Here is a 22,894-nt window from a genome sequence, read left to right as displayed (position 1 = left end):
ACATTTGAAAATATGTATCTTAAAAATGAACATATCCTTGGGGCTTCCCTGGCGGCGCAGTGGCTAAGAATCTGACTGCCAATGCAGGGGACACGGGTTTGAGCCCTGGTCTGGGAAGATCCCACATGCCGCGGAGCAACTAAGCCCTTGTGCCACTACTGAGCCTGCGCTCTAGAGCCGGCGAGCCACAACTACTGAGCCCGCGTGCTGCAACTACTGAAGCCCGCATGCCTAGAGCCCATGCTCCACAAGAGAAGCCACCGCAATGAGAAGCCCACGCACCGCAATGAAGAGTAGCCCCTGCTCACCGCAACTAGAGATAGCTGGCGCACCAGCAATGAACACCCAACACAGCCAAAAATAAACAATTTTTTTTTTTTAAAGTACATATCCTTTAACTCAATAAATGCAAGTTCTAGGAACTGGACCTAAGGCAATAAATCAAACATGAACACAAGGACTACCACAGTAACATTCACTTAAACATGAACTAATTAGCAACAATGGGGAATAGTTATCTGATTTGTAAAATACTAATTACTCATTTAAAATGATGCTAATAAAAGAATATTGATGAGGAAATGTTTAAATTTTAAAAGAAGACTAAAATAAGTAAGTAAAATGTGACCCCATTTTGTTTCTTCAATACTGTTTGAAGGAGCCACATGTACATAAGGTATAACAGGCAAAAATATATCAACTAAAAAAATACAGTGATATTCTGATTATTTGGATTACTGCTGATTTTTGTTTTCTTCTTTACAGAAGTTCTATTTGAACTTGAATTATTTTTAATTAAAAATATACAAACTTGGGCTTCCCTGGTAGCTCAGTAGTTAAGAATCTGCCTGCCAATGCAGGGGACACAGGTTCGAGCCCCGGTCCGGGAAGGTCCCACGTGCCACAGAGCAACTAAGCCCGCGTGCCACAACTACTGAAGCCGGCGTGCCTAGAGCCCGTACTCCGCAACAAGAGAAGCCACCGCAATGAGAAGCCCATGCACCAAAACAAAGAGTAGCCCCTGCTTGCCGCAACCAGAGAAAAGCCCGCACGCAGCAACAAAGACCCAATGCAGCCAAAAATAAAAAAATTAATTAATGAATTATATATATACACACACACACACACACAAACTGGACTGTGGTGGTAATAGCTGCACAACTGTATAAATTCACTCAAAACTCAAACTTACTCCTAAGATGAATCTTATGGTATGTAATTTGTGTCAGAGAATGTTTACACACACAAATACACACATACTTTACTTCTATAAAAGGTGAGGGATAGGAAAAAAGTCCTTGCCCTCAAAGAGAGAAAAAAACTACATTTTGTGTTTTATTGAATGGGGAAGAGGGAAAACTAAAGTATTTCAGATCTCTTTTGACAATAAATTTTCGTTGTAACAAAATCTTTTTCTACTAGATTCATGTAAAAATGGATGTTAGATAATCATGTCAAGTATATCACTATGAAAAAACAAAATGTTATTAGCTTTTCAGGTAACTTGGTTCCCAGAAAAAACCCTTTACCCCCATTACATTTTTTCCCTATCTACCTGCTCCTGCAAATAAATCCTTTCTGAATAATTCCAATAAGTAGGGAAAAATCAGCATTAATTCCAATGCCTAATAAATAAAACAGTCCTTCAACACAAATTTTAAATTATGTAAATGAGATGAATTTGAATTAACTGTAAGTCTGATAAAATTTGAGACATTAAACATGTAATTTGAGAAGACAGGCCCAATTCTCAAATAAGGGGGAAATTTTAGAAAATGCAAAACCTAAATATTCATAAATAGTATGGTAATAACGACTGAGAGGAGAGAGAATAATAATAATTAAAATAGAGCACATCTATCAGGCATGTGCTCGGCACTACATTGTGAGGTTTTATTCCCATTATTATGCCTCCTATTCCCCATATGAAGAAAGTGAGATTTGGAACTTTGTATTTTGTTCTCATGGTTACCCAAATCCCTTCTATTTTCCTTTCTTTTCACTATGTGTCTAGGGGTGAAAGAGTATGACCTACTGTTTCCCCTACTTAGAATACCACTGAAACTTAATTAGTAACTTTTCCCCCCTCCCCTCCCTCTTCTCCAACTTGAGGTAATATTCTTTTATTTCCCATTAGTAACAATGAAGCAATCAGAAACTTTATTCTACCTTTTTTTGTTGTTGTTTGTACTGTACCTTCATTGCAGAGAATCTAGCCATTACATATTACACTCACTCATAAGCATCCTTTAAGTTCCACAAGTACCTATTTAAAGCTCCCCTTATATCAACGTCCCTGCAATCTCTCTGGGTGCCAAAGTTTAGTCTCTGGTAGATTCCTTAAGAAGTGCTCAAAGAAAGAACAGCCTCCAAATTCATACTCACGTTCATAATATTTTCTCTGCTGTCTTTATACTTCAGTCAATTTAGCTAGGTATAAAACTCGTGGCTCTTACCTCCTTTCCTTGTGAATATGAGATGCTACTCCATTGCTTCCAGAATAAAGCACTGCTATCAAAATCAGATGATCTAATATTCTTCCTTTAAAGAACTGGGTCTTTATCTAGATACCCCGAAGAATTTTCAATAATGTTTAAAGAATATGTCTACATGTTGGTTGTTTCTGTATCGATTTATCCAAGTATACAACATACCCTTTTCAAATGTAGTGGCAACACTTTTTTTTAATTTCAGGAAATTTACTTGAGTTATTATTATTAAAACTTACTAAGTTTCATTGCTTTGGTTCCTCTTCAGAGACTCTTATTATTTGTATGTTGAAACTTCTTGCCTCTCTTTAGTAAATGTCACTTTCTCTAGAATGATTCTTTATTTTTCTTTAATTCTTTTTTATCAAAAAATTTTTTCTTCTATTTATCTTCTGTTTCTCCGAAGAAATTTTCTGTTTTTTCACTCTTGTGTACCTTCTGGTTTAGACTTCATTTTTTAAATGATGTTTTCTTTTATTTCTCTTTCCTTAGTTATCACCACATTTCTAAGATTTCCTTATTCAGATTTATGTTGCTCTTCCATATTTGTACCATTTCCTAAATTTCTGAGTTCATTTAGAAACATTAGATTATATTTTTCATTTGTTTCATTAACATTTCTTTCTAGTAATATGTTTTTACTGTCTGCAGAAATATTATTCTCTCCTTATTCCTTTCTTCTTACAAAAGCTCTGTGGGGAATTTGACTGTGATCCTAGTCAGTTGCTCTATTTCATGTAAAATAAAAAACTTTTAGGAAACTGGAGTAGCTTTTCCGGTTTCAATAAGAGTCCTTTGCTGTTTTCATGAAGAGGAAATGAAGGACACTGAAATATAGTTTCATGAATGAGGTCTCCTGTACTTTCACCTTCCCCCAACTTTATATGTCCTTTTTTCCCTTTTCCCCACTGTCTTCATCCTCCTTAATTTGGATTCTATTACCAGCAGCGTCTCCATAGTGCAGGACTTTGACCAGCAAGGGAACTTCAACTGGTAAGTTTTGAAAATTCATAGGGACCATCTAACCCACAGAATTCACTGTGGGCCCCTGGTATCCTGAGAACTCAAAAACATCTCTTAATTCTAGCTTCTGTTCTCCAACTTGCTTGCCACACTTTCCAGGGACTTTTTGTTAGCTAGCCTGGGGTTCTCCTGTTCTCAGGTCCATCAGATTCCTGCTGCTCCCTTCTGCATCTGTCTGTACAAATGCTGACACCATGCAGGTCTTGTAGTTATTGGAGATTTGTCCCCACCTACTTCTATTAGGGTTTGTAGTGATACTGTTCACCTAGTCTTATAGAAAGTGTCCATGAATTTTTGGTTTTGCTGTGCTGGTTACTCTGTTTTTAGGGAAAACTACGAAGATTCAAAAAACTATGCCCTGCTGTCATCTTCCCAGAACTCAAAACGTTCTTTTGGAGGTACATTTAGTAAGTCCCTAAAATCTAAAATAATGAATATGAATCTATTTGCTTTCGCCTAGGTCTTGAATAAAGGCACTAGGGTCTAAGAAATTCAACTTTACAACATGGCTAACCTCAGGTTTCCCATCATCTTCTCTATAAATATCGTATGTTTTCTTATGAGATACATATATGATATAATCATTATTAATTGCTTTCACTTGGAAATCAGAAACTTAATAAAATATGAAACATAAAAGGATAAGGAAATGGAAAATAATGCAAAACTCTTAAAACCGTTTGAAGAAATTTATTAAAGCAGACATTCAGAGTAAAATACTTTTAGGCATTAGTAGAATGACAAAAAGTGTTTTTTTTCTAAGTGTTTGTTGAGCACTTTCTATGTCACAGGAACCCTGCGAGACACACACACAGCAAACACAAACAGGATAAGCCATGGTCCTCTGACTTTGAGAATCAGACTAGCTGGGACCAAAAAAACTGGTAAGCAAACATGTGCAAATGCCACAAAAGCATTAAATACAACCGTTTGCTAGAAAGAATCCTGGGAGGAGAATATTTACTGAACTATATTAGTTTTGGTACTTTATACATTTCTGAAGCAACTGAACTTTTTCCTCCATTGAGTACACACTATCACTTTTATATTTTCTAAAACAGAAGATTCTTCTTTTTGCCAGGTGAATTAGAAACTTGTTTTTAATTATAATACTCAATGCTCACAAATGTATATTAAAAGACCAACATTCATCTAATGCTAGTGAGTATAAACTGGTATATATTACCAAACACCATTCTAAAAGCCTGTATGAAGGGCCTTAAAATTTTCCAAGCCCTGTGACCTAATACTTACGCTCATAGGAATAAATTACAAGGAAATAATTTAACATACAACCCAACACTCATGCACAGATGTCAGTACTTTAAAAAAAAGTGAAAAGGAAAAATTTTTTTAAAAGTCTAATAAGAGAGAAACCTAACTTAACTAGGAAATGAGCATACAAAGAAATGGTTTCAACTCAGCATACTTTAAAATAAATTTCTAAAATAATTCACCTGCAAAAAGTTATAGTTCTGAATGCTCTGAATTTGCTCCAAGTTCAAAGGAACAGCAGATCACTATAGTTAGTTTCTGATGACACAGGGAAATGTTCACAATATAATGCTAGGCAATAAAAGAGAAAATATAAACAACATAAAAATAGATTCTACCCAAGCACACCAACCTGAACAGATATTCAGATGATATTAATTAATCAGAAATGGCATTGCAAACAAAATACTAGAAGGGGAAGTGCCATAGTGCAATGGGCAGTAGAACTCTGGATATGTTTCCTTCCACTTACCTATATTCTCATAAATTTCCAAATTTTTTCACTGATGCTGTATTACTTGGTAAATACAAGTATTTATCAATTTTTTCTTGGGAGAAAAAATTAAAATCTGAGAGCAAAAATAAATCCACTAGATTTACCATTCACCAAAAGCCATCAATTCATTGAATTATTAAGCACAAAATCAGACCGCTCAGGGTTAAGAAATGAATGACAGCTAAAGGAGGGAAAACACTTACAGAAAAAGACCAGATACACAGGACCACATGAAGAACAAGTCCAAAAGGAAGGAAATGGGCAATACACTCCCAAATATCAAAATGTACATATCCTTTTATTTCCCCCAGTGCACCCTGTACATGAATGGAATTACAGAAGTTGGTTTTATTTAAATATACAGATCTGATTTCTAATTGTTCTGTAATAGTATGCCATACTCTTGTGACCACTGAGGTATATAAACTTTGCCCTACAAAACCCACATTTTAATCTAGAATTAAAACTCTGCCATATCAAATGGTTTTAAGCACTTAAATTCATAGAAATATGGCAGACAATATGAACAAATGAGCGGAATTTAAAATAAATTTCTGGGACTTCCCTGGTGGCGCAGTTGTTAAGAATCCACCTGCCAATGCAGGGCACATGGGTTCGAGCCCTGGTCCGGGAAGATCCCACATGCTGTGGAGCAGCTAAGCTCACGACTACTGAGACTGCATGCTACAGCCCACGAGCCAAAACTACTGAAGCCCACGCACCTAGAGCCCGCGCTCTGCAACAAGAGAAGCCACCGCAATGAGAAGCCCACACACCGCAACAAAGAGTAGCCCCTGATCACTGCAACTAGAGAAACCCCGCGCGCAGCAACAAAAACCCAACGCAGCCAAAAATAAATAAATAAATTTATATATAAAAAAGAATTGATTTTCAAAATAAATAAACAAATTTCCAATGTTATTCATCCTCAAAGAGTTTCAGTTCTGTATGTTCTAGAACTATTTCAAGTTTTAAAACAACTAGCCTATCACTATTGTTAAAAAACAATTTCAGCTGTTAAAGAAGCCCAACAAATAAAGAACAGTATCAACTGCTGTATCCAACAGCTTTTCCCATTAATGTTCCCTTGGATGTTAACAGGTATAAATAAGAAATAAAACGAAGGTGAGGTCCTTTTATCAAATAAACTGGAAAAATGCAAATGCCTTTATGTTAATGTCCACAGTGATCTCTGAGGCAGTGCATTTTCCAAATTTAATCTCCTAAGTGATTTCTACATTCTAAATAAACTGAATTTGGTTATCACTTAATTCAAAGCGGTAAAAAGTAGTTCCTAGGTTCCCAAGAACACTAGGTTCCCAGTGTGCTTGGGAAGAACGGTTTCACTCATCGCTAACAAGGATAAATAGGAGAGGATGGAGTGTGTGCAGGAGAGACATGTAGGAGGCAGTTACATGAGTCTGGAGCTCAGAAGAGAAGAGTGGGACACAAAGGTAGATTTTGACAACATCGGCATGAAGGTATCAGGTGAAGCCATTACTGCAAATGGTATTAACCAGAGAGTGCTTTCTGTTTTTACTCTAGATGGCTTGAATTCAACAGACAAGTGTTTAAGATTTATCATAAACATCCACTGCAAAATTTGTTATATATCTGCCCCCTCTTCCAATTGAAATGTGCTCCTATGTGCTCCTTGATTCTAAGTACAGGGATCCTTACGAGCAGAACACTATTACAGTACCTGGTACAAAGCAAGTGTTAGCCAAATAAAATGCTTGGTCATAAATGATTTTTTTTCCAAAAATCGAAAAATAATCTAATTTTACCTAATGTACATTCTAACTATATTTTAAAATATGCAAAAATACCCTCAAATTAAGTAAGTACAGGAACACCTATATACACACGTACCAGAGATATATTGAAGTTTAACTTTGGTTTGCTGTTCAGTAAAAATCGATTATTAAGCTGTGGCTTTTGAAAGACAGTCAGTCAAAGCATACTTCAATGTCCTTTCTAGCATCCCTGAACCTGCACCTAAAATGAAATGGTATGAGAGAGTAAGGTATCATCACAGCTAACCAACATAAAGTCAGGACCATGAATGCCTGGGGAAACAATATTCACTTTCAAGTAGGCAAAAGCATTCTAGAAATAACTTTCAATGAAAAAACTCCTTACGAGCTTTTATGTGTTAAAATTCTATCCGTTGAAGAATAAATGTGTACACAGTAAGACAAGAGCAAACTTCATTAATTGATGATGATTGTGAAAGCTGTTAACTTTACATTCAAAAACAATTATTAACTTTCAAACTGCTGAAAGGGAAATACGCCAACAGCTAATATGTATATTAGAGAGAGTCAGATCTTTCTTCTTGAGTTTTTTCCTTTATAAGCCAGTAAATGTTGGTAATTTTTAAAGACTATGAGGCTGAGTAAGAGACTAGATTATATCATAAATCTAGTATTTGTAATTTTTTTGTGTGTTCTAGCATTCATAAAATTAACTAGATAACCTTTAAAAACTGGATTTACTCTTTAGATATTTCATTTCATCCATAAGCCTTTCAAGAAAAAGAGTTATTTAGAAACTCTTCATATCTTATGAAGGTAAACTAGAAATAAAACAGCAACTTTGCCACCTCAGAATTTCTTAAGGGAAAATCTCCAAAATCATTAATATTCATGGATAAATCTATGAGATACCCCCAAAATACTTTGTTCCTCTACTGACCTCAGGCGAAAGTGAGCATCTACTTGGTATAGCCAATGTGCAGTATAGTGCCCAAGGAGCAATCCGGGAGCTGACAGTGCTGAGCAACTGTTCCTGCACCAAAAGGTCAAACGTATAAAATCTGACAACAAAATTTTCATAAAATTCTATAATTTTTTCTGTAAATATTTCTATTTATTCCTCTATGACACTGACATTCAGCCTCAGCATCATGTTGCTTTTGTCAGCCACTCAGCCAGAATGTGTACATGGTATACCTCTAATACGTACAGGCAAATACACATGTCTACCCGAGAGACAGATTACAGAGATAATTACTCAAAACCTTTTACTCAAAAAAGAATTATCATCAGATTCTTTGAGTCCCTCATGAATGTAAAGTATGATTTGATCTATAATTAAATTTAATATATATTCAAGCACATTTCTTCATACAAAATGGCACACCTGAGACATTATTTTTTAAAATCCCGAGCTGAAGTCAAAAAATGGTAATTTTTTTTCTTTTTAGAAAACAAAGATCACCCAACTAAAAAGCAATCACAAAATCCTTAACACCTTCACCAATAATGTAATTAAGCATCTATCCAAGATTTATGTGGTTACTTCTTTTCCAGTTAAAGATCACTCTTTTAAACAGTTTATAAATCAAATAAGACTATCTCTGACCAGGCCTGCAAATATAAGCCACTTGGTTCAACAAAATACCTCCTAATCAGCCTGATTTAAGAACATTCAAGTTTAAAAGTTAGTTAACACTTCATCCATTAGCTATACATTTTCAAGAGCTCAAACACAGCCACAGATGGAACAAGCCTCCATTTTTCCGTGTATAAGTTAAGATCACCTCAATTAATTATAAAGCAATCAAAAATATTCTTTCAAAAATGCCTTCTATACTGTTTCTCTTGTATTAATACAAATGACAAAAGGATAAAAGGGAAGGAGAAAAGAAAGAAAGAAAGGAGAAAGAGAGGAATGAAGGAAAGGATGGAGAGGCAGGAAAGAAAAAACAAAATCCCAGACCATATTTTTTAAGGAATCATACATATGGGTAATAATACCCTTAACTGAATTATCAGAGACTTAAGACACACTACTAACATCTACTCCCTATGCCTTTAAAAAATTTGCTCTCTTCTAACAGGGATCTGGGGGAACATGCATTCAACCATAAAGGTGAATATTTTATTTATTTTTAACAGAAATACTTCAATTCTCACCAAAGTATTAGCCAACACCCCTTTTGAAAAGGTGAAGTACTAGCAATCACTATGCTGTATTTGTATTAATAACACTATCTGTCACTGATTACCAAACTTGATTCCCAAAGTCAAGTTTAATAAATATCCCAACTATCTTTGCATTTATTGATCTAAGTAATTCTCCCCACTAATGCTGTTTATCAGAAAGCTCCCACATTCAAAATATACCACCAGTTCCCACATTCTCCCAGACAGCCACAGTTTTACTGTATTTCAAAACTTGAGTCACCTGTATGCATCGTCTTCTTTCAAGTCTCATATCATCCTGATGGGGTGGGGGAAGGGAGGGAAGAGTCCAGCAGCAAAACTATAACACTGTGTGAAGAAAAACAGATTATGATAAGAGATAAGGATGCAAGACAATTACCCCTAATTGAGGAACATCTAATGTAAATACAATCCCCAAAACATAGAGATAAAATTACTGCAAATTCATTTCCTCACATTTATTTAAGCTTACTTGAAAATAATTTTCATTAATGAAAAGCAATTATATATAAAATATAAAATATTTAATTGTCAGGGAGAAAAACAGTTTTAAAATCTGACTACTACCAACAAAAATGTCACACATTTCTAGGGATGAAATAAACTGTCAATATTACACTATTCTATGTAATTTTATCTGAATAAAAAAATCTACATTTTGTAATCTACATCAATTCACAAATCAGTAAATGTGAATTCACTTTTCACCATGGCTTACTATCAGAGGTAATGAAACTTACTCTATAGGAACGATCACGTCAATCTACCAATGTTACTGGTAAATTAAGTTCTGAGACACTGCTCACCAACTGTTCCCCTAAGCCCACAAGCCCTCTTTTGCTCTAGGAGTGGCTTCTTGTACTTATTGTAATTCTTTCACTTTAGTTCCTACTTATTACTTCCACTGCTACTTTATGATTGGCCAGCAAATTCCATGACTGATGGGAAAGAAAAGCAACCTGGTAGCTATTGTCAACTGAGAGCACGTGATGACAGACAAGACAAAGACAAGCACAGGCTGAAACCTAACTTATAAATGAGTCTGGTCTAAAAATCTATTTTTCAAATTGATGCTGTGGAAGTAAGTATTATTCCTAATGAAACAATGTTGCTTATGTTGGCCAAGTTCCCAGACTAGCCAAGACATCTATTGAACCCAAAAGATAATTACACCAGCCATGGGCACTGGGGACCCTGCAGAAGAAACATAGAAACTTAACCAATTCTAGATCCTCTCTTTATCCAGACAAATTCTGAAATAGGTTGTTTTCCTTTGTTAGCACTCTCTCAACTCCTGATGCCTGTAATTCCCTAAATTTTATATTATGACATTCCAATCATCCTGCTAATAACAACGCTTTCCCCTAAGTATGTTCCTAAATTACCACCCAAAGCTCCTACTGCCTCAGTGTAGTTCATTTCAGGTATGTGATAGGAAGAAATCAACAGGGCTGAAATAATTCACTTTAATATTTGCAGTTTTCAACAAGCATGCTAGCTAGTTAGCCCAAATAAACCCCTAAATGATAGAATTCTAACAGTGTTGCAAAATAATGTTAAAAACTACTGAGATAGTTTGAGGAAAAACATTTTTATGCAAGTGGGTCATAATATGGATTTGACTATTTATTGCCACCAAATATTTCTGCTTTTCACTTATTTCTGCTTCTACTTACTTTTGAACCCCAGAAGTTCTTTAAAAGCTCAAATTCTGTACTCCAAATAGCAGCAATTGAAAGAGCAGCTCAGGGAAGGGGTTTACATGTATGAATTACTTGTAAATTAGGAACTACCTGTGTCTGAAATCATTCCCTGGATTCCAGATTCCATTCCTGAAGAACCACTTTTCCAGCTTAGATGCTGCTGTGGTATCAAGGAAAACCCTAGGCATGTGACCAATTAGTACCCAACTTGGGGGAAAGGGGATATGGACAGATAAATGGATGAACATTAAAGTAGTGCATCAAAATAGTTTTATTTGCAAAAATAATATTTGAATCATCAAGAGTCAAGATTTTTTACTTCAAAGACATAGTTTTCTAATAATTTTTCCCTCATAAATGGTCAGTCTTTACAATTCTAGCATAAACTATGGTAAAGGAAAATGTGCATTTTTAAATCTCTTGCCATGAACTGCACATTTTCAAATCCTTCAGGCTCTTGACATCACATTCTTCACCTGTAAGATGTCACAATGCTACCTATACCCTGCCAACTTCAATGGTTTCAATAGGAAAAGATGAGTCGGCCAGTGGCACAATGGGTAACGCATCTGACTCTGGATTATCAAAATGGTCTCACCCTAAAACTGACATCTTTTAGAAAAAAAAAATCAACCATTTAATCACACTCATTTGAAAAGCAGCCTTTAGCAAAGGGTAAACAATTTCTGTAAGTTACAAAATCTGCTGCTGACATATGCAGCAACTAAACCATCATATACTGAGAAATGATAAACTCCTCAAGTCTTGACCTTAGATTACTTTAAATAAAGATTCTAGTGATTATTCCAATATATCCTTCAGGCTGGTCACTTTTCAAAAATAGATGTGAGTTTTAATGACAATAAGTAGGTAACAGCAAACAACAAATGTACTTTGCAATTATAGATATAATTTTCTTTCTAAAGAAGCTTACAAATCCAGACAGTCATATTTTATATTTTTCTGAGAAAAACCTACAGTGAATTTTTTATCTTTCCCCCCACAAATGGAGCCATTCACAAATTATGGAGCAAAATTAGATGCCAACGAAAAGCATCTACTATCCTTACCATAGGAACCTCCCATAGTCCTCAAAATCTTTTACAGTATGTGTTAGCTCACATTTTGCCCAAGGCAATACAATGGTCTATGAACAATCTAGGAACTGAGCTTAAGTGGTTTCTGAAGTTAACTTACAAACCAATTTTTAGTTGTCTGAAAATCACTGCATAAAATTAACCTACAGCACATCTGCAGGGATAACAGAATTTCAACAAGCTGAGTTTACGTGCATGGTATGTTCAGGAAGGTATCAGACTCGGTCTCTTTGTGTCTGTCTCTTTCTCAAGAGGGGTGGGGGAGATGAGAGGAGGGGAGAGAGAGGGTGGGAGGATATCGAGACACCTAATCAAAAGCACTGTCATGCTGAGATTTATAAAATTACTACAAATCTGAAAAAAACTAGAGTGGCAAAACTATGATTGAAATGAATGCATTAGCATGATATGGCAAATCCAGATTAACTGAAGAGTTAATAAACTAAATGGCAGGTATTAATGTATTCTCTAATGACACAATGTTTTGTACTGAGGCAAAACTAAAAACTGTATCTAGTTTTGTTTTTTTTTTAATAATTTTATTTATTTATTTTTGACTGTGATGGGTCTTTGTTGCTGTGTGTGGGCTTTCTCTAGTTGCAGCGAGCGGGGGCTACTCTTCGTTGTGGTGCGCGGGCTTCTCGTTGTGGTGGCTTCTCTTATTGCGGAGCCCAGGCTCTAGGCGTGCGGGCTTCAGTAGTTGTAGCACACGGGCTTCAGCAGTTGTAGCACGCGGGCTCAGTAGTTGTGGTTCACAGGTTCTAGAGCTCAGGCTCAGTATTTGTGGCGCTCGGGCCTATTTGCTCCGCAGCATGTGGGATCTTCCCAGACCTGGGCTTGAACCCACGTCCCCTGCATTGGCTGGCGGTTTCTTAACAACTGCGCTAACAGGGAAGCCCTATCTCTAGTTCCAAAATAACTAAAGTAGTAGGGAAGTATCATAAGCAGCCGGTGAAAAAACTCTGTCTGATACAAGCTTCAGACATACTGGTAGGTACTATTTTATTTCTTAAGCTGGGTACAATTATACAGTTGTTTTTTTATGACCTTTTAATTTTATGTGTTATATCAATATATATTCTCATATATTCACAATTTTAAAAATTTAACCCACATGAAAAAATAAAATATAATGCACAATGAGATTTAAAAGGACAATTCTGATAGTTCAGAAGATGCCAATTAAGAATAAGCTACAAAAAAATAAAATAAAATAACAAGCTACAAAAATGAAAACAAAGTTGAGAGAGTGGCATGGACTTATATGTACTCCCAAATGTAAAATAGATAGCTAGTGGGAAGCAGCCGCATAGCACAGGGAGATCAGCTCCGTGCTTTGTGACCACCTAGAGGGGTGGGATAGGGAGCATGGAAGGCAGGCGCAAGAGGGAGGAGATATGGGGATATATGTATATGTACAGCTGATTCACTGTTATAAAGTAGAAACTAACACACCATTGTAAAGCAATTATACTCCAATGAAGATGTTAAAAAAAAATGAAAACGAATTTGAAAGACCTAAAATTTGATTCCATGGATCAAATTACAATGTGATTATCTTAAAATTATACTCTGTGATTAGCTTTCCTTATAAACTTCTGCTCATTTACACTAACAGAGCAAGGAAGTGATAGAAGAAAATGTCTTTTTTCCAGATAATAATTTTAGAAATAGATTTTCAAGAATTATAATAGCCAAAGGAGTCATGGGGGAAATGTTCTGATACCTAACACACAAGGAAAATAAAAAATCTATAACTCTAATTCCCAATAAGATGATCAAATGGCATACACAGAAAAAAGTCCTTTCACTAACTGGGGGTTTCAAGAGAAATCCTAAAAACCAAGAACATTTATGATTTCCCCCAGGATCCCTCGGAAATAGTCACAGTCTTAAAAAAAAGAAAAGTAAAAAGGCAAAAAGCATTAAGATGATATCAAATCGAAATTACGAGTAAAACTGCAGGGAAAAAGCCATTTGCTATACACCATCAGCTGAGACACTTCACAGACGTTGACACACACCGTACACGTAGGCACTGTTATTTCAACAGTGGGGAAATCAAGGGTCAGAGAGATTAACCCGCCTGGCCTATGGGCACAGCTTGAGAACTCTGGTCCCACACCAAAGTTCACTACTTTCCACCACTCCAAGATGCCTCTCATTAGGGATCATTGAAATGGTTAGGAGAAAATTGCAAACCTGCAAGAATCTAGGTTACTTAGTCTGATTTTAGACTCACCACTCTTCTGCCTCAACCATACCAAACATGAAATAAAGCTCATAAGCAGTAAATTAATTTCTATAAAGTATTTCACTTTAGGGGAATGGAAAAGTAACTCTCCTGAAAAGTCAGCCTAGCAGAGAAATTCTGATTATAGCATGTAACAGTTCGTTCTATATTTCCTTTACCAAAAAAAAAACCAAAAGAATTAAGGAGACAAGATGAAAAGAGTGTAAAAACCAATAGCAGATAAGTTATTTTTGCACTAAAGCCTCAGGCAAGATAAAAAGAACATGAAGGGGCTTCCCTGGTGGCGCAGTGGTTGAGAGTCCGCCTGCCGATGCAGGGGACACGGGTTCGTGCCCCGGTCCGGGAAGATCCCACATGTCGCGGAGCGGCTGGGCCCGTGAGCCATGGCAGCTAAGCCTGCGTGTCCGGAGCCTGTGCTCCGCAACGGGAGAGGCCACAACAGTGAGAGGCCCGCATAACGCAAAAAAAAAAAAAAAAGAACATGAAGGACTGAAAACCTGGGTCTTGGAATATATGACTCCAATGGCACGTTGGAAGTGGAAGTAGCTGATACATGGGTTTAAGGGGAAGAAGGATGTGATTTCTCATGAAACTACATAAAGAACTAACACAACCCTGAGTGAGCACCATAGAAAAGGTTCAAGAAGACAGAGCTGAGTGGATTAAATAAATATTGTCCCAATTTTTGCTACCTCAAGCACCAAGTTACCTGGCCTCTCCAGGACTATATCTGGGCTAAACTGAGACAAAATTAGGCACTGAGTATTCGTATATGGCAATAAATACAGGAAAACAGGAGGGAAATAACTCATAGGCATATTATCTGTTACAACGCATAACGCATTGACAAATATCTTTTTTAAGACTGGTGGGCAGAGACTGAAAAGTTTCTAGGAGTAAGCTGTGACCAAAAAAAAGTACAGGTACCCTGCCACTAATTCAAAACATACAGAGACTTCCCTGGTGGCGCAGTGGTTAAGACTCTGCCTGCCAATGCAGGGGACACGGGTTCGATCCCTGGTCCGCGAAGATCCCACATGCCACGGAGCAACTAAGCCCGTGCGCCACAACTACTGACCCTGCGCTCTAGAGTCCACACGCCTAGAGCGCGTGCTCCACAACAAGAGAAGCCACCGCAACAAGAAGCCCACGCGCCACAATGAAGAGTAGCCCCCACTCGCCAAAACTAGAGAAAGCCCGTGCACAGCAACAAAGACGCAACACAACCAAGATAAATAATTTATTTTAAAAAAAAACACATAAACTACCAGTGATACTTTATTTTGCTTGCCATCCTTTGTCTCCTTTAGTGAGTGTGAAAACAATGATTTTCACAGGTTTATTTCAACCTTCAAGTCTATCAACCTATCTGCATGTATTCTCTTATACTCCAAGTTCCTCAAACATTAATATTCAGACCACAGCACTTTTCAGGAACCTAACTTCCACTACTGGAGAGTGACTACTACTATATAAAGTAGATACTAGGAAATATCCCTGTCATAAGCAGACCTAAGTTCCAGAAGGCTCACTTCTAAGATTTGGTTGAAAGGTAACATTAAGTACTATCTGAGTTATATGTGGAATTAAGCAGACTGAAAATACCAACTTGCCTCTAGCCCACCTCTCTCCTTTAAGGTTCAGGCCCACATTTCTGAGAGTCCAGTGAACGAGCTTGATTTTGTTTCCCACTTATTACTGCATATGAGGTATTTTATATTTAATGTACACATAAACATTTTCCTTTAATTCACTTAATTCTCATAAATAATTACATAAGTTAAGTAGCACTATTACCCGTTTTACAGGTGAGGAAACTAAGACCCAGAGAGGTGAAGTTGCCCCAAGTCACACAGGACAAATTGTAGAGAGATAAGATTCAAATCTAACCAAACCGACTCCAAAGCCGCTGATCTCAGGTCCCACATTAAACTGAATTTGTCATTTCCCCACTCTTCTCTCTTGATCAAAAAAGATGAGGAATGACCAGACAGGACAGGAAAAAAATCCACTTCTCCTTCCTGTATTCTCAGTTTTGGTTAACGGGTATCACTACACCCCAATCTCCCAAACTAAAACCCTAATATCATCTAGGACCTCTTTGCTATTGCTTACCCCACATCCAATCTACACAAATTCTTGTGTTGAGAAATTCCCCGGCGGTCCAGTGGTCAGGACTCGGCGTTTTCACTGCCAGGGCCCAGGTTCGATCCCTGGTTGGGGAACTAAGATCCCACAAGCTTTGAGGCGCGGCCAAAATAAGAAAAGTGAGTTCTGTGAGCCATTCTAGGAAATGAATCAAACCTGAAGAGGAGGTCACAGGAACCTCCAGTTTGTAGCCAGTCAGACGCACCTGGGCTTGTGCTTGGTGTCAGAAGTGGAGGGTCTTACAGGACTGAGCCCTTTACCAGGTAGACAGTTTGAGAATTGGGCTGAATTCTCAGACACCCTGCTGCCATCTGAGAACTGCTTGGTGTGAAAAAGCCACTCCCCCGTGACAAACATACATACACACACACACACACACACACACCCTCACATGCTGGAACTGGGTACAAGAACCCTTTGTAAATAGGAATTAAAAGCAAAGTAATATGAACAAAACAAATTTTTTCAATCTCTTCTGCTGATGCGCTTGCTTCATATCACCTACACATAACATACTCAAACTTTCTATTACTCAAATCGATCCTGCTCATAAGAGGAATTAAAAAGGGGTGGCCCAACGACCTCTAGGTGCTTTGAGAATCAAACAAGGTTGAGACCCAGCACTCAGTGACATCCCCCGTACATTTCCCTCCCTAACCTGACATCTGGGGTGATCTCATGCATGCATGTATTCCAGAAACAAAGCATATCTATCAGACAGAAGACACTTAGGAAGAGTATGTTCAATCAATAATAGTCTGCGACCCCTTCTCATAACTAGTTTCTAAGAAATGCAATAAAAAAAACTGCTCACTCTTTTCTTTCTGATAGTACTGATTTTTCTAAACAGAATGGTCTAAAGTATTTATATATATGTGTGTGTTTCTAAAGTATTTTATATATATATACACACAATTTTATTTATAAAGTATACGTTATATGTAATTAATTTACATAAGTACGTGCACACATATACTTAGTTGATTATGTGTACTTTAATACATATAATTATATATAATTTTATGAACCACTGTTTTTTAATTATCCTTGAATTTCAAAAATACAGAAAAACAACAAGATCCAGAAATAATTAAAAACACACACACTATTATTAACAGCTTACATTTTCTTCCAATAAGCCTATTTACTAAGAGTAGTAAAATGAGTTTAGTTGCACTTATTTTCCCTGCTAGACTTTTGTGGAACTTAGAGAAATGCTCCTCCTAAAAAATTCTTTAAATGTGTGACCTTGTATTTCAGGGTACCAATCATCCTCCATGTCTCTTTCACCTTTGGCTCCAAACTCAGGTGTTACTCTCCAGTTCCATCGTCTGGCCCCTCCAACTCATTCTTCTATACATCTTTCCCTCTAAAAGAAGTACTTCAAAGATTTACTCTGAACTAATAATTCCAGACTCTCTTCTCTACCCTGACCGCTCACTCAGTATCTAGGCCAACAGCTGCTGGATGCTGCGTGCAGTGCCACATTACTACCTCAACTCACTATGCCTAAAAGGCATCCTCATCCCTTCCTTACACAGCTCACACTGCCATCTCTACACGTGCCCCCGACACCACAACCATGCTAGTAACTGCTGACTTCTTTAGCTACTCTAAACAGTCTCACTAAATTCTATCGATTTTCAAAATGCCTCATGCCTTTCCGTTCTCATCCATGCCTACTGTTATCACCCTGGTCCATGTCCTTATATCAGTCCCTATTTCACACATATTACTGAGGCCTCCTAAACTAAGCATCTCCTAGGCCAGACAGTATGTCAGAAACAATACAGGAGGTTGCCAAAACTAGACTACAGACTCCACCCCAAAAGATCCTGATTCAGGAAGCGTGGAGAAGGACTCAAGAATCTGGTTGTTTTTAAACAAGAACTTCCAGGTTATTCTTGAGCACAGCCGGATTTGGGAACTGTTTTACTTAAAGACAGCTCATCCCTTGTCCCATTTCATCACACCTTTAGCTGCCACGCATACATCCCTGAAGCACAGGCTTTCAACCTGGATTTAACCCCTCTGTAACTTAGGAACATTAGATCAAATCTTATCGCCCTGAACTCAGAGCTCAGCATGGCATTCTATAAAATGCCACTTAACCTCCTTCTGCATCAATGCTCAAATCATTCCCCCTTCCTAAAACTTGCCCTTTCTTTACCTAAATCCTATCCACTCTTCAAGACCACCTTAATTCTCCCTCATCCAGCTTAAAGCCACTCCAATCTCTCCTCTGAACTTGTGTTTACTTATCGACCACTATATTTTAGTAATTATTTATGTTATATTCTTACTCAAGTGATAGTATCTACTGCTTGGTGAATCTCAATCTCGTATTTCTATTATAGCCTAGGAGATGTTCAATAAGCACGTTAGAATGATAGAATAACAACATGGAAAATACTGTCTTATATAGAAAAAGTGGGCTATAACGCAGTATGCAAATATATTCATTTTTAAAATGGAGAGAATAACTGTGTGCAGAGGAAAAAAAAAAAAGACAGGTTATACACAAAATGCAAATAGCAGTTATCTCCAGAGAGAGGAACTGCAGGAAACTGTTATTCTTATCTTCAGTAGTTTTTAAAGTTTCTAAAATGAATGGGCACTATGTAATGAAACGAAATCTTAAACCTAGAATCTTAAACCTTAAAATCTTAAACTAGGATTTTCTTGATCAATGGCAATTCTGTATAAATGACTGGCATGGGGTATCAGCAGCCATACTGTCACAATCCTAACACATATGACTGATTTGTTAATGTCAACATTTCCCAACCTATATTTCAAATTCCGCTGGCCTCACTAGACTGGATGTTCAACTTTGGGGACCTCATTCACAGTCATGCGAATCAATTCCATACACGGGCATGCTATTTTGCTAGCTGCCTGTGTGGAGTTTTATTTGTTTGTTTCTTGTTCTGGTTTGCCCTTTCAATCAAAACTGCGAACTTTAACATAGCAGTGCTGCTCTTATATGGAAATATCCAAAAAGAAACATAAAACAGGTAAGAAAACCAGAACTAATATTAAAATAAATCTTAGAAATAAAGGTCTAGTTATACCTTTAAATCGCCATCTTAAGCACCCCTTCCTCCTTATGCAGAATAAAATCCTAAATTTATAGTGAAAATCTACCCATCTCCAAGAATAATTCTCATGATAAACTATACCGAGAATTTTCAATCCTGAATCAAACTGTATGCTAAATTCCTCCATACTAACTTACGTTCATGTTTTTTTATGCACTCTGAAGAAACAGAAAATAACTATACAAAGCCTACAAAACACGCTTCAGATGCACAGAGACTTATTCCTCAGCTTCTTCTCCAGCTGAACATCAAGACACTCAACCTCTCTTCTCAAATTTAATTAGCCGGTCCCAGTGCATTTTTCTTGCTCGAATCTTGTGCTTTATTTCTCAGTTTATAATCTTCAAATCTATACATGGTATACTTGAACATGAGCTTCAGCAAAAGTAAGTATTAATCCATACAGTTTTCTTCATGTAACACTGATTCACATTCTGCTTGTAGTCTATTTTGCTTCATATTCAACCTCTTTTAGAAATACATTTCATGATGAAAAATACAAAATGTATATACAAATGTACATCATCAAAAATAAAAAATCAGAAACAATAAAAATGTTCAACACTTTCAAAAGAAAAGAGGACAAAGATTATTGTACATTCACATGATAAAATATTATGTAATCATTTAAGTTCTTAAAACAATTATATTACATGAGGGGAAAAGGCATGCATTATATTTTATCAGAAAGAACTCAAAATCTTCATCAAAGCACAGTCTCAGGAAAGTTAAAAAAAAAGAGAATAGAAAAAACTCTGGAAGAAAATACATGAACTATTCATAATGAATGTCTTTGGCTAATAAAAGACTGCATGGTTTTTATTGTCTTCTTTACACTTTTCAGTGCATCACAACTTTTATAAATATGCACGTTTGTTTGTTTGTTTGTTTGTTTGTTTTTTGCGGTACGCAGGCCTCTCACTGCTGTGGCCTCTCCCGTTGTGGAGCACAGGCTCCGGACGCGCAGGCTCAGCGGCCATGGCTCACGGGCCCAGCCACTCCGCGGCATGTGGGATCTTCCCCGGACCAGGGCACGAACCCGTGTCCCCTGCATCGGCAGGCGGACTCTCAACCACTGCACCACCAGGGAAGCCCTATGCACATTGTTTTATAATCAGGAAAAAATGGTCCAAGAAATTCAGCCAACATAAAAGTCGACATGGAATCTAGCTAAAGCCACAACTACGAAACAACCTTTAAGTACCTCCAATGTTTAAAACTCCAGTAAAGGTGAAAAGCTCATGAAAATAAACTATTAAAGGTATTTGCGGGCTTCCCTGGTGGCCCAGTGGTTGAGAGTCTGCCTGCCGATGCAGGAGACGCGGGTTCGTGCCCCGGTCCGGGAAGATCCCACATGCTGCAGAGCGGCTGGGCCCGTGAGCCATGGCCGCTGAGCCTGCGCGTCCGGAGCCTGTGTTCCGCAACAGGAGAGGCCACAACAGTGAGAGGCCCACGTACAGCTAAAAAAAAAGATCTTTGCTTTTAAAACTCAGTTAATATACTGCTTGGTCACTGTCCATGGTAGGACCCCCAAAAAGTGCTTTGTGCTGCTTAACCTGGTGTTCAAGGCCCAAAGCCGTCAGGCTCCAGAGTCAGCCTGCCCTAGTTTAACTCCTGGCTCCACAACTTACTAGGTGGCCTCACGCAAAGTTCTAAACTCCTAGTTGACTAAGTGCCCTCATTTACAAAATGAAGATTACCCCATAAAATAGTGCTGCTATCGATGACATAGCGCGTGTAAAGCATTTAAAGCACTGCCCGGTAAATGCTCATTACCTGTTCACTTCTTCATACTGTCATATTTTATACTGTCATTATTATCTCCACCTTTCCAGTCTTATTTCCTACTATATGCTTTCCCCAAATCTACACTCTAGCCACGAGGGACAAAGCTCATTCCCCCAACATCACTTTTTTGCTCAGACTCCATGAGCCTTCCTTCCTTTTCTGCCTGTCAACACCAATGTCTTCTCCTCCAGAAAGTCTCCCACCAGCAACCTCTACAGTAGACACCACTTCCCCTCAACCCTGCCACAGCAGTATTTATACCATGATTAAGGCCCTAACCCCACTCTGCCTTCAACTGTAGCTAACTATATGCTTGACAGCACCTAGCCCCAGAAAGTGGGAACAGCCTGCTCAACTCACCCTCCAGATGGCCAGCTTCCTCAACTATAGCTGACTCTCAATACAGGAGGGAAAGGAAACCAGTATCATCAAACTACATCATCTCCAAAAAAATATCTGCTTTTGGTTGCTTTGTTGAAACAAATGAGTTAAATTTTTTAAATATTTAAGACAAGATTATAATAAGCACAGTTAAGTCATACCTGCAATCTAATGATGGAACAAATGACTTTGCTAATTCATTTCAATGCGAAAGGCACAAAACTGAGTACTTCTGATACAGAGAATGGTATATGAACTAAAAAAATATTTTATATAATTATCAATTCTCTATAAATAGCCATAATCAGATAAAAGCTTGGGCATAGCTTTTGTTTCTTGTTTTGAGTTTGTTTTTTTTTCCTCTTAAACACCAAGCCTCTTTTCTAAAGAGAATATTTTTAAATGTGGTATTATATTGAAAATGTTAGCAAACCAGGTGGGCAAAATAGTGACAACTGTGGAAGCAGGAGGACAGGGACATGAGGGTTCATTATATTCTCTACTTTTATGTATGTTTCAAGTTTTCCATAATTAAAAAATTTTAAATGGAAGTGGTGATATATGAAAGAAGTATTAGAAATACAATTCTTTAAACTATAAAATAAGTGAGATACTTGACAAAAGCAGCTAACTAAAAGAAATTTAAAGATTTGATATTCTATGACAGCGAACTTAAAAACATACCATGACTAAGCAAAATTTGCTTTTTTTTATTCTTTTGTTTGTTTCTCTTTTGCGAGAGGAGATAGGGGTTAAAATTGCTTGGGAAACTATTTTACATAAAATGCTTTATATAAATAACCAACAAAGATTTACCTATGTAAACTCTGATTCTTATAAAATTTTTCACAGGGACATTTATTGTGTTAATAAATGTACAGCTGTGATGTGAAAATTCAGGGAGTTGGGGTGAAATTCCTTTTAGGGTGTCATCAGTTAGCTCTGAGGGATCAACAAAGCACAAACTTCCTAGTGCCAAAGTCCACAAGACAGATCCCACTACTAGTTTTAGCAGCTAACGTTCTCTAGCCACTCTTGGAGAAAAAAAAAATTGAACATTTTAACAACTTGCCCCAAAATTTCCTCTTGCTACCCAAAGTCATAATTGATGTTTGATCTTCCTGTTTTTTCAATATTACAAAGAATAACATGTTTTTTTGTGGTAGCTAATACATATGGATTATACAAT

The 22,894-nt window shown here is 37.2% G+C and overlaps 1 protein-coding gene across 5 annotated transcripts in view; it reads right to left on the bottom strand.

The window, feature by feature from the left end:
- Positions 1-22,894, bottom strand: part of DYRK1A (dual specificity tyrosine phosphorylation regulated kinase 1A) — a 144,888-nt gene that overhangs the window by 83,716 nt on the left and 38,278 nt on the right. For 2 of the 5 annotated variants that reach the window (XM_024758150.1, XM_024758149.1), the window contains exon 2: positions 9,475-9,560. In XM_024758150.1, coding sequence (XP_024613918.1) covers positions 9,475-9,484 — 10 coding nt within the window. In that variant the 5' untranslated portion in view covers positions 9,485-9,560. Of the gene's footprint in view, positions 1-7,155; positions 7,282-7,980; positions 8,074-9,474; positions 9,561-22,894 lie in introns of all 5 variants that reach the window. The other 3 variants (XM_024758151.1, XM_024758153.1, XM_024758152.1) reach the window with 3 other exon arrangements.

The sequence above is a fragment of the Neophocaena asiaeorientalis genome, unplaced genomic scaffold, assembly GCF_003031525.2.
Source record: "Neophocaena asiaeorientalis asiaeorientalis breed wild unplaced genomic scaffold, Neophocaena_asiaeorientalis_V1.1 scaffold45, whole genome shotgun sequence".
In the NCBI taxonomy this organism is placed as follows: domain Eukaryota; kingdom Metazoa; phylum Chordata; class Mammalia; order Artiodactyla; family Phocoenidae; genus Neophocaena; species Neophocaena asiaeorientalis.
The sequence above is the reverse complement of the archived record's forward strand: the minus strand, read 5'-3'. Positions and strand labels throughout refer to the sequence as shown.